The sequence below is a fragment of the Oncorhynchus masou genome, chromosome 15, assembly GCF_036934945.1.
Source record: "Oncorhynchus masou masou isolate Uvic2021 chromosome 15, UVic_Omas_1.1, whole genome shotgun sequence".
NCBI lineage: Eukaryota > Metazoa > Chordata > Actinopteri > Salmoniformes > Salmonidae > Oncorhynchus > Oncorhynchus masou.
This window is the reverse complement of record NC_088226.1, coordinates 48133759-48154510: the sequence shown is the minus strand read 5'-3', so window position 1 is coordinate 48154510 and position 20752 is coordinate 48133759. Positions and strand designations below refer to the sequence as shown.

At 42.5% G+C, this 20752-nt stretch overlaps 1 protein-coding gene and 1 pseudogene across 1 annotated transcript; one reads left to right on the top strand and one right to left on the bottom strand.

The window, feature by feature from the left end:
* Nucleotides 1-1909: 1909 nt before the first annotated feature.
* Nucleotides 1910-4881, top strand: LOC135556870 (piggyBac transposable element-derived protein 4-like; annotated as a pseudogene).
* Nucleotides 4882-16071: 11190 nt separating this feature from the next.
* On the bottom strand, nucleotides 16072-19768 carry LOC135555118 (tumor necrosis factor ligand superfamily member 6-like). The gene is made up of 4 exons (XM_064987478.1): nucleotides 19685-19768; nucleotides 18521-19576; nucleotides 17613-17724; nucleotides 16072-16825 (listed from the first exon to the last, which is right to left on the bottom strand). Exons 2-4 carry the CDS (start codon nucleotides 18800-18802, stop codon nucleotides 16410-16412), a joined length of 810 nt encoding a protein of 269 aa, XP_064843550.1. The 5' UTR covers nucleotides 18803-19576; nucleotides 19685-19768; the 3' UTR covers nucleotides 16072-16409.
* Between the last annotated feature and the right edge of the window lie 984 nt (nucleotides 19769-20752).

Below are 20752 nucleotides of genomic sequence, written 5' to 3'. Positions count from 1 at the left end.
TGGCCAGCCTACATCAGCCCAACACAGGCCAGCCCACATCAGCCCAACACAGGCCAGCCCACATCAAGTCCAATACGGGCCAGCCCACATCAGCCCAACACAGGCCAGCCCACATCAGCCCAACACAGGCCAGCCCACATCAAGTCCAATACGGGCCAGCCCACACCAAGCCCACATCAGCCCAACACAGGCCAGCCCACATCAGCCCAACACAGGCCAGCCCACATCAGCCCAACACAGGCCAGCCCACATCAGCCCAGCCCAACAGGCCAGCCCACATCAGCCCAACACAGGCCAGCCCACATCAGCCCAACACAGGCCAGCCCACATCAGCCCAACACAGGCCAGCCCACATCAAGTCCAATACGGGCAAGACCACACCACCCTCATGAAAAAGTACAATGGAATTAATACACAAAACCTATTTGTGCAGTAGTGACTATGTAGAGACATGTAGGAATTATGTACTGAATATTTAGTTTATGCACTACTCAAGATACACAAGTACACTCTAAACCCATTGTGCTGTCATTACTCAAAACTTTTTAGCACACCCATTGCACTTAATCAAATCAAATTGTATTGCACCAAATACAACAGGTGTAGTAGACCTTACTGTGAAATGCTTACTTACAAGTCCTTAACCAACAATGCTGTTCAAGAAATAGAGTTAAGAAAATATTTACTAAATAAACAAAAGTAAAAAATAAAATAAAAATAACACAATAAAATAACAATAACAAGGCTATATACAGGGGGTACCAGTACTGAGTCAATGTGCAGGGGTACAGGTTAGTCAAGGTAATTTGTACATGTAGGTAGGGGTAAAGTGACTATGCATAGGTAATATACAGTGTAAACAGTGTATAAATAAAGGGGGGTGTCAATGTAAACAGTCCGGGTGGCCATTTGAACAGTTGTTCAGCAGTCTTATGGCTTTTGGGTAGAAGCTGTTAAGAAGCCTTTTGGACCTAGACTTGGCACTCCGGTAACGCTTGCCGTGTGGGAGCATAGAGAACAGTCTATGACTTGGGTTGCAGTTTTACTTTAATGTAGTGGCGAACCATGACTGTAGGACCTAGGCCTTCAGAGGGACAAAAAATCTTCCAATAAGTTGTATCAAGCAAAACAATTATAGAAAATAACAGAAAACATAGCATCACTTAATGCGCCCAACATTATATATATTCTGTAGTTGCACCATTCTAGTTCTAGTGAAGGAGAAGAGATACTTTTTGATAACATTATGAATTAATCAAACAGGCCTGGCCACGCTTCGGGCATGACACACAGCATAAAATAATGCACTGTTTTCACAACTTATGGTAGCCAGCACCACTATCACACTATCACCAATAGCAGCAACAACAGTGTCACATCAAAGGTGACAGGCTCATGGTCCTGAGAAGGTGGAGAGGATTTGCAGGTCGGGTCATTTTGACCCGCCACTGTTTGAACCAACTTTTATTTTATTTGTATATTTGTTGGATCATTTGTGAGAAGGAGGCAGTGAGTCTTTCTTTAACAGCAGTGAAAACAATCACCTCCAGAATATTATTCAACTTGAAATTTGATGACCTGTCCTAGACTGACCCCAATATTACAAAAGTGAAATGTTGCCTTTATTCATGTTCCATGTAAGCTGTACGAAACAAAATAATATTGTCATCGGTACATGTCCGTACATGTCCAGATATGTGGTCTTCCCCAAGGGGCTGAAGCCATGACTGTGCATTTCACGACTGAACAGGTTCTAGAACAGATATCTTCAAATGTCCAGCAAGACTACTCAATCTGAAGAGAAGTAGAGGATGAATCAGAAGATGCAGATGAGGAGGAATACAACCCAGAGCATGATGCATCATCTTCAGAAGAAGAAGAAATTCCTCAAGCTGAAAGAGAGACTTTAATGTCAAAAAACAGCCAAATCAGATGGTCCTCAGTAGCAATTCACAAACAGGGAAGGATGGCAGAGCATAAGGTCATGGAGATGACCCCAGGACCCACAACATATGCAGTTTCTTATGCACATGACATCGCCTCAACATTCTACCTATTCATCACACCAGCAATAGAAAAAATCATCCTGGACATGACAAATCTGGAGGGTTTTTGAAAATATGGAGACAGCTGGAAAGGGATGGATGAGACTGACCTGTATGCCTACATAAGGCCGCTAATCTTAGCAGGTGTATAAAGGTCCCGAGGTGAGGCTGCAGCTAGCCTATGGGATGCAGAGAGTGGAAGAGCGATTTTCAGTGCCACTATGCCACTCAAGTTCTTTCACACTTACTCAAGACTGCTACGATTTGATGACTTGAGTCAAGACCTACAAGACGTGCGACAGACAAACTGGCAGCCATAAGAGAGGTCTGGGACAAGTGGGTGGAGCGGCTGCCATACGTCTACAACCAAGGGCCTGACGTAACAGTGGATGAGCAACTGGTTCCATTCAGAGGTAGTGTATATATAATAAAAGTGATTTTCACTACTGACTTCTGTGACTGTTTCTATGACACCGATACTAATAATTACCAATGATGCTAATCTCTTCTTGCCAAAGGTTGTTGTCCTTTCCGGCAGTATATGCCCAGCAAGCCAGCAAAATAAGGGATCAAGTCATGGGTGGCCTGCGACGCCAAATCCAGCTACACTTGGAAGATGCAAGTCTACACCGGGAAGTGGAGGCCCAGAGAAGAACCAGGGGACGCGTGTTGTGCTTGATGTGACAGAGGGATTAAGGGGTCACAATGTCACGTGACAATTTCTTCACCTCTTATGAACTCGGACGGCAGCTCCTGAAGAGGAACGTCACCATGGTTGGCACAGTTTGAAAGAACAAGTCTGAGCTCCCACCTGCACTGCTTGCATCAAAGGAAAGAGAGGTCTTCTCATCAAGGTTTGCCTTCACGCCCACCACCACTCTAGTTTCAAACCTCCCAAAGAAAAACAAGAATGTGTTACTTCTGAGTAGAGGTCGACCGATTCATCGGAATGGCCGATTAATTAGTGTCGATTTCAAGTTTTCATAACAATACGATTTTTTTGCAGATAAAAAAAATGTATACCTTTATTTAACTAGGCAAGTCAGTTAAGAACAAAGTTTCTTATTTTCTATGACGGCCTAGGAACGGTGGGTTAACTGCCTTGTTCAGGGGCAGAACAACAGATTTTCACCACCTTGTCAGCTCGGGGGATCCAATCGTGCAACCTTACAGTTAACTAGTCCAACGCTCTTACCACCTGCCTCTCATTGCACTCCACGAGGAGCCTGCCTGTTACTTGAATGCAGTAGAAGTCAAGGTAAGTTGCTAGCTAGTATTAAACTTATCTTATAAAAAACAATCAATCATAATCACTAGTTATAACTACACATGGTTGATGATATTACTAGTTTATCTAGCGTGTCCTGCGTTGCATATAATCGATGCAATGCTGGGGGATGATTTAACAAAAGCGCATTGCGAATAAAACACAATCGTTGGAAGACTGTACCTAACCATAAACATCAATGCCTTTCTTAAAATCAATACACAGAAGTATATATTTTTAGACCTGCATATTTAGCTAAAAGAAATCCAGGTTAGCAGGTGAAATTGTGTCACAGCAGGCTCGTAGGCATTCATTCAAACAGCACTTTCGTGCGTTTTGCCAGCAGCTATTCGCAAGCACAGCGCTGTTTATAACTTCAAGCCTATCAGCCTAATGGCTGTTGTAACCGATGTGAAATGGCTAGCTAGTTAGCGGGGTGCGCGATAATAGAGTTTCAAACGTCACTCGCTCTGAGACTTGGAGTAGTTATTCCCCTTGCCCTGCAAGGGCCGCAGCTTTTGTGGAGCAATGGGTAACGCTGCTTCGAGTGTGGCTGTTGTCGATGTGTTCCTTGTTCGAGCCCAGGTAGGGGTGAGGAGAGGGACGGAAGCTATACTGTTACACTGGCAATACTATAGTGCCTATAAGAACATCCAATAGTCAAAAGTATATGAAATACAATTGGTATAGAGAGAAATATTCCTATAAATACTGTATTAACTACAACCTAAAACCTCTTACCTTGGAATATTGAAGTCTCATGTTAAAAGGAACCACCAACTTTCATATGTTCTCCTGTTCTAAGCAAGGAACTCAAACGTTAGCTTTTTTTACATGGCACATATTGCACTTTTACTTCTTTGTTTTTGCATTATTTAAACCAAATTGAACATGTTTCATTTTTTATTTTGGGGCTAAATTGATTTTTATTGATGTATTATATTAAGTTAAAATAAGTGTTCATTCAGTATTGTTGTAATTGTCATTATTGCAAATAAATTGAAAAATGTAAAATAAAATAAAAAATTGTCCGACTAATCGGTATCGGCTTTTTTTGGTCCTCCAATAATCGGTATTGGCGTTGAAAAATCATAATCGGTCGACCTCTACTTCGGTTGACCTCTACTTCTGCACACAGATGCTGAAATTAGCGATCACGAAGACAGGAAGCCAGCCGTCATCCGAGACTACAACTGCAACAAAGGAGGTGTGGACAACCTAGATAAGGTGATTGGAATGTACAGCTGCAGAAGGACTGCCCACTGGCCCCTGGTCATCTTCCACAACATCATTGATGTTTCTTCCTACAATGCCTTTGTGATATGGAGAGAGATCAACACTAGCTGGATGCCTCGTAAGCGGAACAAGAGGAGGGTGTTCCTGGAGCATCTCCCCCACACAGAAGCATCTGCAGCAGTTGTGAAAGCTGTTCAGAGGGCTAGATATCGTGATCAACCTGAGGAGCTAGCTGCCCTAGCCACTGCCCCAGCTGGGGCAAGTAAGAGGAAGAGGTGTCAGATCTGCCCACCAAAGAAGGACTGTAAAACACATACTGTGCTTCAGGTGTAAGAAATATATCTGCATAGACTGTGCAAATGCATACTGTCCCACATGTGCTAATTATGGGTTTAGTGAAGGCGGGACAGTTTGACCCGGAGGACACGGGGTGTATACAGAATCTGAGGACAAAGGGAGGGTTAAAGCACATTTTCTTCCAATTATATACATTTAGCCATGTGTAATGTTTATTCATGTGATATTTGAGTGACAAAATTACAACAGAATCTATGAGCTAAAAATGTTAGCTGAGATGGGCTAGTTGATCTGGACATTTCTGAAGTTATAAATAGCTCTCTAAGGTATGCAATGACTAAAATGACAAGAGGAACTGATGATACACTACCCAATTTTGAAAGTGTACCTTGTGCATTCTACGATTACAACTTTCAAGAGTAAAGTCCACCCCCTACTGACCCCTCGCTCCACCCTCCCCAGTTTGGGAAAAACTTATCTAAACCAATCATGTAAATGCGGAGCTATACAGAGCCCTCTGCATTGTTACAAAATTTGTGAGGCACATGGCGATGCGGTACATAGCTCAATTTGGCCTCTGTATGCCTCCAGAGGCTCTGCAATTGCGTCACAGCCTCCGACCACAAATCAGATCAAGCAACCACACCTTTGTTTTATCACAAAACCGGATAGCAACCTCTGTCCATTGAAGTCCACAAAGCATATTGCATGTACAGTAACAGACAGTTGACCAACAGCATGGTCAAGCAAGTTAAAGTTTAAGACATTTTCGGACCCCTTAACAACTATTGATTTAGAACCACAGAGAGTTACCGCAAGTCACAAAGAAAACAGGCGCTGCCTCCACTATTCCAGCACATTTTCAACTTCAACATTTCAGCATCATCAAATCACCTCTGTTTAGTCTAATACAGTGACAACTAAAAGATACCAAAAACAAGTTAGTCCAATCAACGTAAGCTAAATATGATGTGGCTGTCCATGGTTCTGATTTCTGTGTGCATGTTTGTGTGTGTGCACGTGCACGTTTGTGCAAGTAGAAAAGCATGACGACTCACCCTACTTGTAGCGAAACGCCAATGCCATCCTCCTCTCTTTCATCTTGACGAAACGGTCTGTCACTCTGTCATACAAAACACGCTTTTATTTTTTGTTGTCCTAGCCTACCTGGCTAAAATGCTTACTCGCTAGCCTAAGTTCCATTCACGGGCAACGTTAGCTAGTTAACATTAGCCTACTACATCTAGCTACATATTGAACTTCCATCCTCTCAGACCAGGGGCACAACAATGTATGAATTAATGGTTGGATCAGAATAAGCATTATAATCATTGGTCAGTACTGAGAATTGAGTAAAATCACATGTCCAAATCCCTATCTCTATTTATGGCTAATTTGGGAACAGGACAATTTTAGCTTGGACAATTTTAGCTTGCTAGCCACCAGAGGACAACAACACAATGAGATGCAACAATTCAAGTGTTTCTGTCAATGATATATGCTTTCAATGGGATTTGATAGGCGTGAAGCCAAATCCAAGCTGGCATCCCTTGACACGTTCTTTTGATGTGCCAGGACCATTCACAGTTAATTTTTTAATACTTTTTTGTCAAGGGAGGCCAGATGCTCGCTGACTTCCCGTGTGTTCAACGCTATGGGTGGAAACAATGTCATACTTGTTTGAACCAGACAGCATCAGATAGATTTTCTCTCTACGTGTAGGCTGAGTGGCGCTGTTTCGCTCTGATGCTTTCTCCTGTGAGATACATACAGCCTCTTGCGAATTGAAGGAAAATTATGAAACACAGAAGACGAAAGAGAAATAATTGTACGTTTTTCTATTGGTAGATTTTTTGGGGAAGCCTGGCTTCCCTTGGCGTCCATGAATATATCAGTGCACATATACATGCACATATCAAAGCTAAAGGCTAAAGTTGAATCTAGACGTGGCTTCCTCTATCATAATCGCTCCTCTTTCACCCCAGTTTCCAAAATAACCCTGATTTAGATGACCATACTAACCATGCTAGATTATGGAGACGTAATTTATAGATCGGCAGGTAAGGGTGCTCTCGAGTGGCTAGATGGTCTTTACCATTCAGCCATCAGATTTGCCACCAATACTCCTTACTGGACACATCACTGCACTCTGTACTCCTCTGTAAACTGGTCATCTTTGTAAACCCTTCACAAGACCCACTGGTTGTTGCTTTTTTATTAAACCCTCTTAGGCCTCACTCCCCCCTATCTGAGATACCTACTGCAGCCCTCATCATCCATAAACACCCGTTCTGCCAGTCAAATTCTGTTAAAGGTCCCCAAAGCACACACATTGCTGGGTTGCTGGTCTTTTCAGTTCGCTGCAGCTAGCAACTGGAACGAGCTGCAACAAACACTCAAACTGGAGACATTCAAATACTCAATCATGGACACTCTTACTGACAGTTGTGGCTGCTTTGCGTGATGTATTGAGGTGAGACAATGTTTTTGTCTCACCTAGGGTGACTGACCAAGGACCTGTTATGTGCATACATTTTTTTGATGCAAGCGCCTGCACTCATAGGAGGGCCCATACCTGGAAGAAATTACATCTACTTTATGCATTTAGGTTAGTATTGTGGAGTAACTACAATGTTGTTGATCCATCCTCAATTTTCTCAAAATACAGCAATTAAACTCTGTAACTGTTTTAAAGTCACCGTGGGCTTCATGGTGAAATCCCTGAGCGTTTTCATTCCTCTCCGGCAACTGAGTTAGGAAGGATGCCTGTATCTTTGTAGAGACTGGGTGTATTGATACACCATCCAAAGTGTAATTAATAACTTCACTATGCTCAAAGGGATATTCAATGTCTCCATAATCATTTTATTAACCATCTACCAATAGGTGTCCTTCTTTGCAAGGTGTTGGATAACCTCCAGGTCTTTGTAGTTGAATCTGTGTTTAGAAATTCACTGCTCGACTGAGGGACTTTACAGATAATTGTATGTGTGGTGTATAGTGATTAGGTAGTCGTTCAAAAATCATGTTAAACACTGTTATTTCACATGCAACTTATAATGTGACTTGTTAAGCAAATGTTTACTCCTGGACTGATTTAGGTTTACCATGACAAAGGGGTTGAATACTTAGACATTTGATTTTTAATTAATTTGTAAACATTTCTAAAAACTTAATTGCACTGACATTATGGGGCATTGAAGCTGGTGTTTGGAGGATATATTGGCCAGCTTCTGGGGCATTATCATTATCACATATTAAGTATTGAATCGCCTCTCTACTGAAGTGAATGAACTACTAGCAGCTAGTTTAATTAGCTAGCTAGCTAGCTAGTAGCTACCACAGCCAGTTCAGCTCTATCTAGTCTCTCACTATCTGTCATTTAGCAGTATCTAACAGCTCTTGTGTGTATTGCAATGTTTTGTAGCCTTTGTTTGTCCTATAAAATTGATGATGTGCCATTATACCACTGCTGGAGCCAGCCAAAAGTTGGCTAACGTTGGTGAGCTATCTAAGTTGATTTCCAAACTGTATCAAGGGTTGATACAGGCTTTTCCCGATGACACAAAACATAGCTATATTGTGCGCAAAAAGAGCTTTAAAGTACTATTAGGCCTATGATAAGAGCGTCTGCTAAATGACTTAAATGTAAATGTAATATTAATTATATTGATGTACTGTTTCTGTGTGTTAATGTGTAGGTGTATGTGTATGTGTGTTTTATTAAACTGTTGTTTTTCAAACCCTTCCCTTGACACGTAAAAAAAAGATGGGAAGGAAGTTGTTGGGGAGAGAGTTGAGTTATTGACCAGACACAGATTAAATGTCCTCCTGGACTAAATGTAGTTTTAGTTGAAGTACAAGTTCCAATTCCCATGTTGAGGTAAAAACACACACATATGCCACACATCCACACGTACGCACACAAACACACGCACGTGCACAAACACACACACACGCACGCACGCACGTGCACACACACACACACATTTTTACATACAGGCCACCTTATAATATCCAAAGCTGGCTGCAGTTCTTTATCTGACAGGCAGATGATGCCATCGACTGAGAGACTGAGGAAACACTGCATTTCATCAGAGAAATGGTTTCCTGCCTTCTGCATAAACAGATCGGACAGGACTGGGTAGATGAAGGAAATGCAATGGCCACTAGATGTAGCTATAGCAGATTTATACCCGTTTTCTCAGATCCTTGAGTAAATCAGGTCCATAGTTGTGCATTGATGTCAATGGCAGACTTGCATGACAGTGTGTATATCAATGGCAGCCTGACATATTTAAGCTGTATAAAGTAAAGTGAATTCTGCAGACTTGTATTATCTCCCAGAGTTTATGCCTAGGCTTTAGCTCAGAGAGCTACTGTACCATGATCTTTAGGCGTGCAGACAACCTGAATACTTTTACCTGGTTGGTCACATCTACGGCTAGCTTGGTCCCAGATCTCTTTGTGCGATCATGTCAACTCTTTGTCATGTCATGGAGTGGCATGATGGCAGAGACAGACTGGTACCCAGGCTAATATACAGCGGGGTTCAGGTATTGATTCCTGCATATGTAATGTGTACTGTGTGTAATATATATGTTAATGTAATAATACGAGTTGCATTGGATGAATGTCTATTCGACAAGCTGGTTGATACCACAGTGAACCTGTGGTTCATCTACCCATGTTTAAATGTGGGGCGGCAGGTCGCCTAGTGGTTAGAGCGTTGAGCCAGTAACCGTAAATGTTGCTAGATTGAATCCCCGAGCTGACAAGGTAAAAATCTGTCGTTCTGCCCCTGAACAAGGCAGTTAACCCACTGTTCCTAGGCTGTCATTGTAAATAAGAATTTTTTCTTAACTGACTTCCCTAGTTAAATAAAGTTTAAAAAAAAATGAAATGTTGACATTCAGGTAGAATGTGTGGGTAGTATGGTAACGCGGTCTCTGCCTCCCTTACAGCTGATGTTAGAGTACCGTATGAGCCTGTGGTTAGGGTAAGGGCTAAAAAATACAATAATATATACATATTTGAATTCTAGCTGCTTTTGAAGTCATTTGTGGAATATTAGGATTCTGCATTGTGTAAAAACACTATTTTCCTATTGAGATGCGTTGTACACCGTCTCTTTAAAAACGTCAGGTTTGTGATGATGACATGCAAGAGATATGTCATTCATTCATTACTATGATTATTGATCTCCTGAAGAATAGGTTTGAGATGGGTGGAGGAGGTGAAACCACTCAGAGTGGTGCTCTGATTCGGCTGCAGTTAATCCCTTGTCCTTTCTTTCGGTGCCTCCAAAAGTTTGGATATACTGGTGAAGTGAGCAGGTTGTTAGCTTGCTAGCCAATGATGTAAAATGACTGAACAAAGTGTAAACAAATGGTTAACAAAGCGCAAGTAGTTTTAGGACGGCCCATGTCATGGTTTATGAATGTAAAATGTTTATTAACGTAGAATGTTGAGCAGTTAATATGGGTCAGATCTTTTGACATGGTTGTGTAGAAGCAACCTGTTTTCACTGAAGTAATGGTGCAACTATGACGCTAACAAATTTGAGCTGGCTTTTTTCTCTATGGAACTCGGAAACAAAGGTACAGGGAAGCCTTATAATTATAACAATTATTATCTGGCCAATTTTTTCCTAGTCACACAGTGCTCCCAAAATAAAACTCCTGGTCACACAACTAAATATTTTGTTTCATATGCAACCAAACCTAACCTTGACCTTATCCCTAAATGTTTCATGAGCTGAAATTAAAGATCCCAAAAATGTTCCATTTGCACAAAAGCATATTTCTCACAAAGGTTGTGCACAAATTTGTTTACATCCCTGTTAGTGAGCATTTCTACTTTGCCAATATAATCCATCCACCAAACAGGTGTGGCATATCAAGAAGCTTGATCATTACACAGCATATCAATACAGAGGTGCACCTTGTGCTGGGGGACAATAAAAGGCCACTCTAAAATGTGCAGTTTTGTCACACAACACAATGCCTCAGATACCTCAAGTTTTGCACGCTGACTGCAGGAATGTCCACAAGAGCTGTTGCCAGATAATTGAGTATTATTTTCTCTACCATAAGCCGCCTCCACTGTAGTTTTTGAGAATTGGCAGTGCGTCCAAATGGCCTCAAAATGGCAGACCACGTGTAACCATGCCAGCCCAGGACCTCCATATCCGTCTTTTTCACCTACGGGATCGTCTGAGACCAGCCAACCAGACAGCTGATAAAACTGAGTTTGTACAATCAAAGAATTTCTGTACAAACTGCCAGAAACTATCTCAGGGAAGCTTATCTTCGTGCTTGTTGTCCTCACCAGGGTCTTGACCTGACTGTAGGTTGGCATCGTTACCAACTTCGATGGCCACGGGCACGCTGGAGAAGTGTGCTCTTCATGAATGAATCCTGGTTTCAACTGTACTGGGAAGATGGGCGAGCGATTTGCTGATGTCAACATTGTGAACAGAGGTGAGGTTATGGTATGGGCAAGCATAAAATACGGACAACAAACACAATTGCATTTTATCAATGGCAATTTGAATGCATGGAGATACCATGACAAGATCCTGAGGCCCATTGTTGTGCTATTCATCCGCCACCATCACCTTCAGCATGTTAATGCACGGCCCCATGTCACAAGGATCTACAGTATCTGTACACAATTCCTGGGAGTTGAAAATGTCCCAGATCTTCCATGGCCTGCATACTCACCAAACATGTCACCCATTCAGCATGTTTGGGATGCTCTGGATCGACTTGTAAGACAGCGTGTTCCAGTTCCCGCCAATATCCAGCAACTTCGCACAGCTATTGAAGAGGAGTTGGACAAAATTCCACAGGCCACAATCAACAGTCTGATCAACTCTATGGGAAGGAGATTTGCCGCACTGCATGTGGCAAATGATGGTCACACCCGATACTGACTGGTTTTCTGATCCACGCCCCTACCTTTTTGAAAGGTATCTGTGACCAATGGATGTATATCTGTATTCCCAGTCATATGAAATCCTTAGATTAGGGCCTAATCCATTTATTTAAATTGACTGATTTCCTTACATGAACTGTAACTAAGTAAAATATTTGAAATTGTTGCGTGTTGTGTTTATATTTTTATTCGTTGTATAATTTATCAGTCTTATCAGTCAATGTAACAGTTTAAAAGACTTATTGTGATGTAAAATAGGTCATTATACCACAATTCTCCAATCTATTTTTGGAAGATAAAAAAAAAAAAGAATACAAGAAAACATGTTGCGGACTACCATTGCAACTGCAGTGAGATGGAGGCAGTACTGCAAAATTTAACATCTGCCTCTCCTGCACTTCACTGCACTGCATCGCATCGCACCGCATTCAAACACACACACACACACACACACACGCACACGCACACGCACACGCACACGCACACGCACACACACACACACACACACACACACACACACACACACACACACACACACACACACACACACACACACACACGCACTGTGTAAAGACACTGAAGGCACAGGCGAGGGGACACGGCAGTGTCAGAGCGTTAAGCCAGACCTCAGAGAAGAACAGAGCGTACTTCTGATGCTGCTCTAACTTCCTGTGTGACTTTCACAGGGGATGGAATGTGAGATAGGGGGGGGTGTCTAGGTGGGCCTGTCTGTCTGTCGTTTTGTCTGGCCCTAAATCAGATTCAATGCCTCGGCACACAACTAAACCAGTAGGGTGTATTCGTGGATGCCATGGGAAGCCAGGCTTCCCCAATAAACTGACAGAGAAAAAAAGAAAATAATTAATCTTTTGTCTCTTTGGGTTTTATAATTTTCCTTCAATTCACAAGAGGCTAAATTTATTTCAATGGAGAAAGCATCCGAGCGAGCGATGTCTCTGTATATGTAGCCCTTCTATCTGAATCTGTCTGGTCAAACAGAGTATGACATTGTTGCCGCCCGTTGCATTGAACGCAAGGGAAGCCAGCAATCATTTGGCCTCCCTTGATATAAAACATTTATAATATAGAAGCCGAACAGCGTTGAGCTAAACTGAGTGAGCTCAACTGTGAATGGTCCTGGCGCACCAAAAAAGTGTCAAGGGAAGGCAGTTTTGATTTGGCATCACTCCTGTCAAATTGCATTGAGAGCATACATCATTGACAGAAACAACGTGAATTGTTGCATCTCGTTGAGTTGTTGTCCTCCGGTGGTTAGCAAGCTAGCTAAAATGATCCCTTTCCTATATTAGCCACGGATGGAGATTGGGATTTGGACTTTCTCCGTACTGGCCAATGATTATAAAAGCAATTCTGATCCATCCATCAATTCATACATTGTGCCCCTGGCCTGATAGGATGGAAGTTCAATATGTAGCTAGATGTAAGCTAATGTTAACTAGCTAATGTTGCCCATGAAAGAAGGTTAGACGAGTGAGCAAACATTCTAGCCTAGTAGCCTAGGACAACAACGAATAAAGGCGTGTACTGCATGACAGAGTTTCAACAACATGAATGAGAGGAGGATGGCATTGGCGTTTCTCTACAAGTAGGGTGAGTCAAAATGTTTTTTCTACTTGCACGAACGCTCACGCAAACAGAAATCAGAACCAGGGACAGCCACATCATATTTAGCTTACATTGATTGACTAAAACGTTTTTTGGTATCTTTCAGTTGTCACTGTATTACAGCCATGGCCAAAAGTTTTGAGAATGACACATATTAATTTCCACCAAGTTTGCTGCTTCAGTGTCTTCAGATATTTTTTGTCAGATGTTACTATGGAATACTGAAGTATAATTACAAGCATTTCACAAGTGTCAAAAGCTTTTATTGACAATTATATGAAGTTAATGCAAAGAGTCAATTTTTGCAGTGTTGACCCTTCTTTTTCAAGACCTCTGCAATCCACCCTGGCATGCTGTCAATTAACTTCTGGGCCACATCCTGACTGATGGCATCCCATTCTTGCATAATCAATTCTTGGAGTTAATCAGAATTTGTGGGTTTTTGTTTGTCCACCCGCCTCTTGAGGATTGACCACAAGTTCTCAATGGGATTAAGGTCTGGGGAGTTTCCTGGCCATGGACCCAAAATATTGATGGTTTGTTCCCCGAGCCACTTAGTTATGTAGTGGTTTTCGTCCTCCTCTTCTGAGGAGGAGTAGGAAGGATCGGACCAATACGCAGCGTGGTAAGTGTTCGTCATATTTTATATCAAAACTGAACACTACACAAACTGAAAACGAAACAGTTCTGTGTGGAAAACACAGACACAGAAAACAATCACCCACAACCAAAATGTGGAAAACAGGCTACCTAAGTATGATTCTCAATCAGAGACAACGATCGACAGCTGCCTCTGATTGAGAACCATACCAGGCCAAACACAGAAATATACCATAGAAAAAAAAACATAGACTACCCACCCCAAATCACGCCCTGACCAAATTAACACAAAGACATAATAAAGGAACTAAGGTTAGAACGTGACAAGTTATCATTTTTGCCTTATGGCAAGGTGCTCCATCATGCTGGAAAAGGCATTGTTCGTCACCAAACTGGAGAAGTTGCTCTCGGAGGATGTGTTGGTACCATTCTTTATTCATGTGTTCTTAGGCCAAATTGTGATTGAGCCCACTCCCTTTGCATGAGAAGCAACCCCACACATAAATGGTCTCAGAATGCTTTACTGTTGGCATGACACAGGACTGATGGTAGCGATAACCTTGTCTTCTCTGGACAATCTTACTGGCAGCAAAATCCTTTCCTGTGAAGTCCTTTTTGTGCAAAGCAATGATGACGGCACGTGTTTCCTTGCAGGTAAACATGGTTGACAGAGAACAATGATTCCAAGCACCACCCACCTTTTGAAGCTTCCAGACTGTTATTTGAACTCAATCAGCATGGCAGAGTGATCTCCAGCCTTGTCCTCGTCAACACTCACACCTGTGTTAACGAGAGAATTACTGACATGATGTCAGCTGGTCCTTTTGTGGCAGGGCTGAAATGCAGTGGAATTGTTTTTTTTGGGGGGGGGGGGGATTCAGTTCCTTTACATGGCAAATAGCGACTTTGCAATTAATTGCAATTCATCTGATCACTCTTCATAACATTCTGGAGTATATGCAAATTGCCATCATACAAACTGAGGCAGCAGACTTTGTGAAAATTAATATTTGTGTCATTCTCAAAATGTTTGGCCATGACTGTAGACTAAGGATATGTAATTTGATGTTGAAATGTTGAAGTTGAAATGGTGCTGGAATAGTGGAGGCAGCTCCTTTTTTCTTTGCGACTTGCGGTAACTCTCCGTGGATCTAAATGAATAGTTAAGTGGTACGAAAATGTCTTAAACATTAACTTCCTTGACCATGCTGTAGTTCATGTAAGTGTTTGTTACATGCAATATGCTTTGTGTACTTCACTGGACAGAGGTTGCTCTCCGGTTTTATGATGTAACAAAGGTGTGGTGGAATTTATTCTGCCACTGTCTTATTTTTTCATCCTTTAGGCCTATATACAATATCACGGTCACAAGGTGAACTAACAGGTTATAGAGCAAACAATGAAATTATCATAACTTAAAGGTTGTAATATGTCCTTTTTTTGGCTTCCCCAGTGATTTTACCCACACACCGCTACTGAACTAAACTCTCTCTCAGTTCACACTCAGATACTGTTGTGTATTTTGGGCTGCGTTTACACTGGTAGTCCAATTCTCTTGCACTGATTTTGAAGTCGCAGGCAGCGCTACCTCATCAAGATACCACAGGCAACCATGAGCCTGAAACATGTCTCCTACATTCACACCCTGGCTCAACCCTACTAACCCTAGCTATAACCTTAACCCTAAACTCATGCCAACACCCTGGCTCAATGATCACCCTATACTCTTAGAAAAAGTGCTATCTAGAACCCAAAAGGGTTCTTCAGCTGTCCCCATAAGAGAACACTTTGAAGAACCATTTTGGGTTCCATGTAGAACCCTTTCCACAGAGGGTTTTACATGGAACCCCAAATGGTTCTACCTGAAACCAAAAAGGGTTTTACCTGGAAAAAAAGGGGGACAGCCAAAGAACCCTTTTGGAATCATTTGTTTTAAGAGTGTAGCCATAATCTTAACCTCATGTCCACAACCCAGCTCAATACAAAAAAACACAGAGTCCTTTTTGCAAGCACGGACACACTTCAAACAGACATCTGACAAAGACCTCAAAAAGTCAGATCTCTTTAAAATACTTATTTATTACAATAGAACGTTGTATACCCGTTGACATTATATTAAATCCCAAACATGCATATTATTTCTCTGCGTTCTAATGAACATACATTCAGACCTGCTGCTGGGATCATCAGTGTCAGATTTTTTTATCAGAATAAATACTAAATACCACTTTCGTCACAAGCATATTAGTGTTCTAGGATTGAAATATCAGTTGAAACCCACTGCACTTCTAACATCACAAATAAATAAATGAATGCTCATTGCACTGCCATTACTGTTCTGGCAAAATATAATGGTCGTTGACCAGAAAATAGACATGAAACAGATATCCTCTTGTTCTCTAGATCTTGTGGAGTCCAAAGAAGTTGGCATGATGAGCGTGGCTGAGCATGGCTGGATGGGAGACATTCACATACAGCCAGTCCTGCTTTTCAAGCTTCAGTGTGGATCCCAGGTAACTCCCCGAGGTCCAGACATGCCCATGAGAGCCCAGGTTGCAGTAGCCCTCCCTGTGCCCCTCCATTAGGGTGAGAGACTTGCGATTCCCTGGCCTTCTTACAAACACAGAGTGAACCAAGGCATCTGTAGGGGTGCAGTGATTGGCTTCAAACTGCACCCGGGAGTAGATGTGGTAGAGCCCAGTCTCGTTGACTTGCAGACCGCCATCCCGATAGACCACGCCCCCCTCTGTGAAGGCCCGCCCCGCCTTTGGCTCCCAACGCAAGGTATTCTGTGAAACATGCTTCTCAATCCGGCCTGAGGGAGACAAAAGGAGACAGCAGGGACAGCAGGGAGAATGGCATTAGAGATGACACTCCACTGGGCCTACATCAGGAGTGCATGCTTAATTCAATTAATCAAGGTCCTGATGTGCAGCTGATTACTAGAATCAGGTATGTCAGAGCAGGGCTGGAGCAAAAGCCTACACCAAAATAAAGTAATTAAACTTTTGATTTGAACTGCACTCAGCCAGAGCAGGCCCTATCCTTTTGGGAGCCCTAAGCAATATTTTGATGGTGGAGAGAAAAAAGTTTCAGAGTTCCTTCAATTATATACATTTTGCCATGAGTTGGAGATTTTGCAGTTTCAGTTTCAACTAAGTTAATTTAGCCATGGGACAGAGAGACAATTTTGCAGTTTTACAGCCAATTTCCTGCAATTCTACTCATTTAGCCATAGGATGGAGATACATTTTTTTTATCATGTTAATATGATATCTGAGTGAGAGTGACTAACAAAATCAATGGGGGCCCCCTAGAGGTCAGGGCCCCTGGGCATGATAGCTGGCTAGACCAACTTACCAATACATTTAAAAACAATAGGCTGACATGGGCTAATTTAGTGACTGACATAAAATAAAAACTGCTGATGCACAACCAAATTTAGAAATTGCACCTTGTGTATTCTACTATTCTAACTCACAACTGTAATTTGAGACCCAGATTTTTATTTATTTTTGGTCTGTGGCCCCCTAGTGGCCACGGGGCCCTGAGCGGTCACTTATGTCGCTTAGTGGCTCGGGCCGGCTCTGCCCCCAGCTTACCTATAACATGTGCTGCAGGTCTGCCGGCTGTCTTCCCTCTGTTTGGATCAGTCTCTGGAAGGTCACCCACTAGCTTCTCAGGCCCACGACCATCAATCTCAATGTTAATTTCCTGTGACAAAAGAAGAGATAAATCTCATTCCCACTTCACATTAGCACACACAAACACAAGTTCTTTCGCATCAATATAAAATATCCACATCACAGATGTTACATGACATTTTGTGGTTAAAGGTGATCAATATAAATGTAGTGCTAAGATACACTGAACATCAGCTCTTCTCTGAACATGTATTATGAGTCAAGGATTTCCTGTAGCACCGCTGGACTGGTGACCACAACTCTGAACAGATTCCGGTCTGGGCTGACGTCTTTAAATGTCACTGCTACTTAATAGTCTGAGATGCAGAGGCAACAAGAAAACTTGCACAAAAGTTAGCCTGTTTTGCCTATTTTCCATCAACACTTTACCTCTGTCTGTCCCCTACCCCTCACCAGTCTCCCACTCCTTTTCCAGTGGTCACAATAATCATCAAGGTGATAATTAAATGGTAGAATGCATCTTTTTTTAGGTTCAGTCTTTTCTTCTTGTTGCTACGATATTGCATTTTGTTACTATATGTCTCTGTTTTTCTCATCAGTAAGTTAAGATGTTTTAGCCAACAACAAAAACATTGAAAGGTAACGAGACACTAAATATGAACTACCACAAATTCCTCAATGCGTCTATTTCATTGATGGTTTTGGCAGAGGATCAGTGCAGAGTCATTGCAAAGAAAGATGCTGACATCATACAGAAAGAACAATATGAGACAGAGAAGTGACAAAATACAGAGACCCTTTGATACAAATAGATATCAGAGTGCAGACTTGCACCAGGAGAACCCCACCCAAACACACACCCTCACCTGTTGTATCCCGTCGAGTTGAGTCTGTAGTTTGATTATTTGGTAGGTACCCAGTCCAAATGCCCCAAACACCAGCAGCAGCAGAAACAGCAGAGCCATAGTCAGGCTCCAGGAGCCAACCCCCCTGCAGCCTCTGCCCCTGCCCCGCTCCATCACTCTCTCTTGGGCAGGAGGGAAGGGCCAGCAGGGCAGCATGCCTGGAGGTTCGACCGACGGCTGTGGACCTCTACCACTGTCCACTAGAAACACCTGGGGGTAAGGATAGCCCTGTGTACCACTCATGGTGCAAAGTGTGAGAGAGGAGCGTGAGTGTGTGTGTCGCCTCTGTGTGCAGGAGATGTGTGCTTCTATCTGAGCATCTCAGTCTTATAAAAACGCGGGTGACTGGAACCCACAGCTTCCACCCACACACACTGGGTGGGTCTGTGACAAGCTCACACCACCTCTCACTCACGCTCTCCATCTACTCCTCTCTCAAAAGAAAACTTAGCCAGGTAACTGATGCTGTGGCAGGACAAGTAGATAATAATGAGCTCATATTAGAGATAAACTCATTTAAACTTTCATACATGCACGCACGCACGCTCACATGTACACAGACTTGGAAAATGGAAGTAAAGACTGCACTGATAGTTTACTACAGTGTCATTAAAAACTTTGTGAAAACATTGATTTAATCTGCTCTCCAAACCATTGCACACCTTTATCTCTCTGTCTCTCCTTAGTTGGGTTTTTGCACATACATGGTCCCTGACAAATAAACCAAAAAATGAACAACCTTGTTCATCTCAGTGTGGGGCCAGACAAAGAGGACAACCTAGAAAGACTACTTGAGAAAGCCCCTCACATGTACTCACAGCCCTAACCAATTGTCACAGAACTACTTCTGGGGTATGAGGAACATTTGAGTGACATGCAAGTCTGACTGTCAGTTCTGGAAATGGTAAACCTCACAGTACCTTGAAATGATGATGGAATGCCTCCACAGCAATCTTCTTGGAGGCAACAGTAGAGAGTTTTTGTAGAGAGTAGGGGGGGGATTGCTGCTTTTGTCACCTGTATAATTAAAATAAAAAGTCACAGAGAGAATTGTGTATGTATGTATATTTATATTTGTAAACAGTTATGCAGCAGAAAATTATCATTTCAGAAGCAAAAACACACTTCTCAGTGGGAAGTAGAAACAGCCACATGAAAAAGCTTAGAGCCACTGAGCCTGCTTTCATCAGGAGTCTGCTGCTCTTTGTGAGAACCGAGAATGGTATGGTGTGTTTGTGGTCTAACCAAGAGAAGGAAGACATCATCACATCGACTCAGAACCCCCCAACCCCCTAACGTTTGCTCACCTGGGTTTACAGGAAAGTGACACTCTGACACACACTTGCTCCGCCCTTCTGCACTCAAACAATGGTTTTCAGCACTGTGATTCCCCTATCACTGTCGAGACCCTAGCTTTGGACATGACTGGGATAGCAGGCTGTGTAATCTCTGCCCTTCTCTCTACCTCTGGTTGCTGAGGTTTCTATCAAACTGTTACCTGACATTTTCTGCACAAAGCAACTTTAATGAACATCTTAAGTTGAAAAATGATTGACATATGTCAACATTTTAGAACATATCAATTGAAATAGAAAACAAAATGTAATCATTTCAGTCATTTCTATTCATGGTATTTTACCCGTTCCACTACATTGCACATTTGTTTGTAAGTATGAGGGCGCAATCCTCTGCCCTGGCTTTGCTGATGCATGACAAGTCTTAAAAGGACTTGATAGGTATTTTAAGTATCAGCTAACCACGTCATATGTAATAGAAATCTGTCAGTCGGTGACACGGTCAAAGACATGGCACACAACCATTGGTTGATGTATGCAACGTCTGATTAGGGGAACGCAATCGTAGACTTAAGCAATAAGGCCCGAGGGGGTGAGGTATATGGCCAATATACGACGGCTAAGGGCTGGTCTTAAGCACGACTCAATGCGGAGTGCCTGGATACAGCCCTTAGCCGTGGCATATTGGCAAACCCACTGGCTCCAGGTCATCTATAAGTCTTTGCTAGGTAAAGCCCCGCCTTATCTCAGCTCACTGGTCACTACAGCAGCACCCACGTGTAGCATATGCTCCAGCAGGTATATTTCACTGGTCACCAACGAAGCTATTTCATCTTTGGCCGCCTTTCCTTCCAGTTCTCTGCTGCCATTGACTGGAACGAACTGCAAAAATCACTGA

What these genes read in the sequence shown, in the direction of transcription:
- LOC135555118 (XM_064987478.1), bottom strand. Translation starts at nt 18,802, where the DNA reads ATGAGTGGTACACAGGGCTATCCTTACCCCCAGGTGTTTCTAGTGGAC. An exon ending in AACTCGACGGGATACAACAG is followed by an intron (nt 17,725 to 18,520) that starts GTGAGGGTGTGT and finishes CTTTTGTCACAG; the next exon opens with GAAATTAACATTGAGATTGA. An exon ending in ACCTGCAGCACATGTTATAG is followed by an intron (nt 16,826 to 17,612) that starts GTAAGCTGGGGG and finishes TGTCTCCCTCAG; the next exon opens with GCCGGATTGAGAAGCATGTT.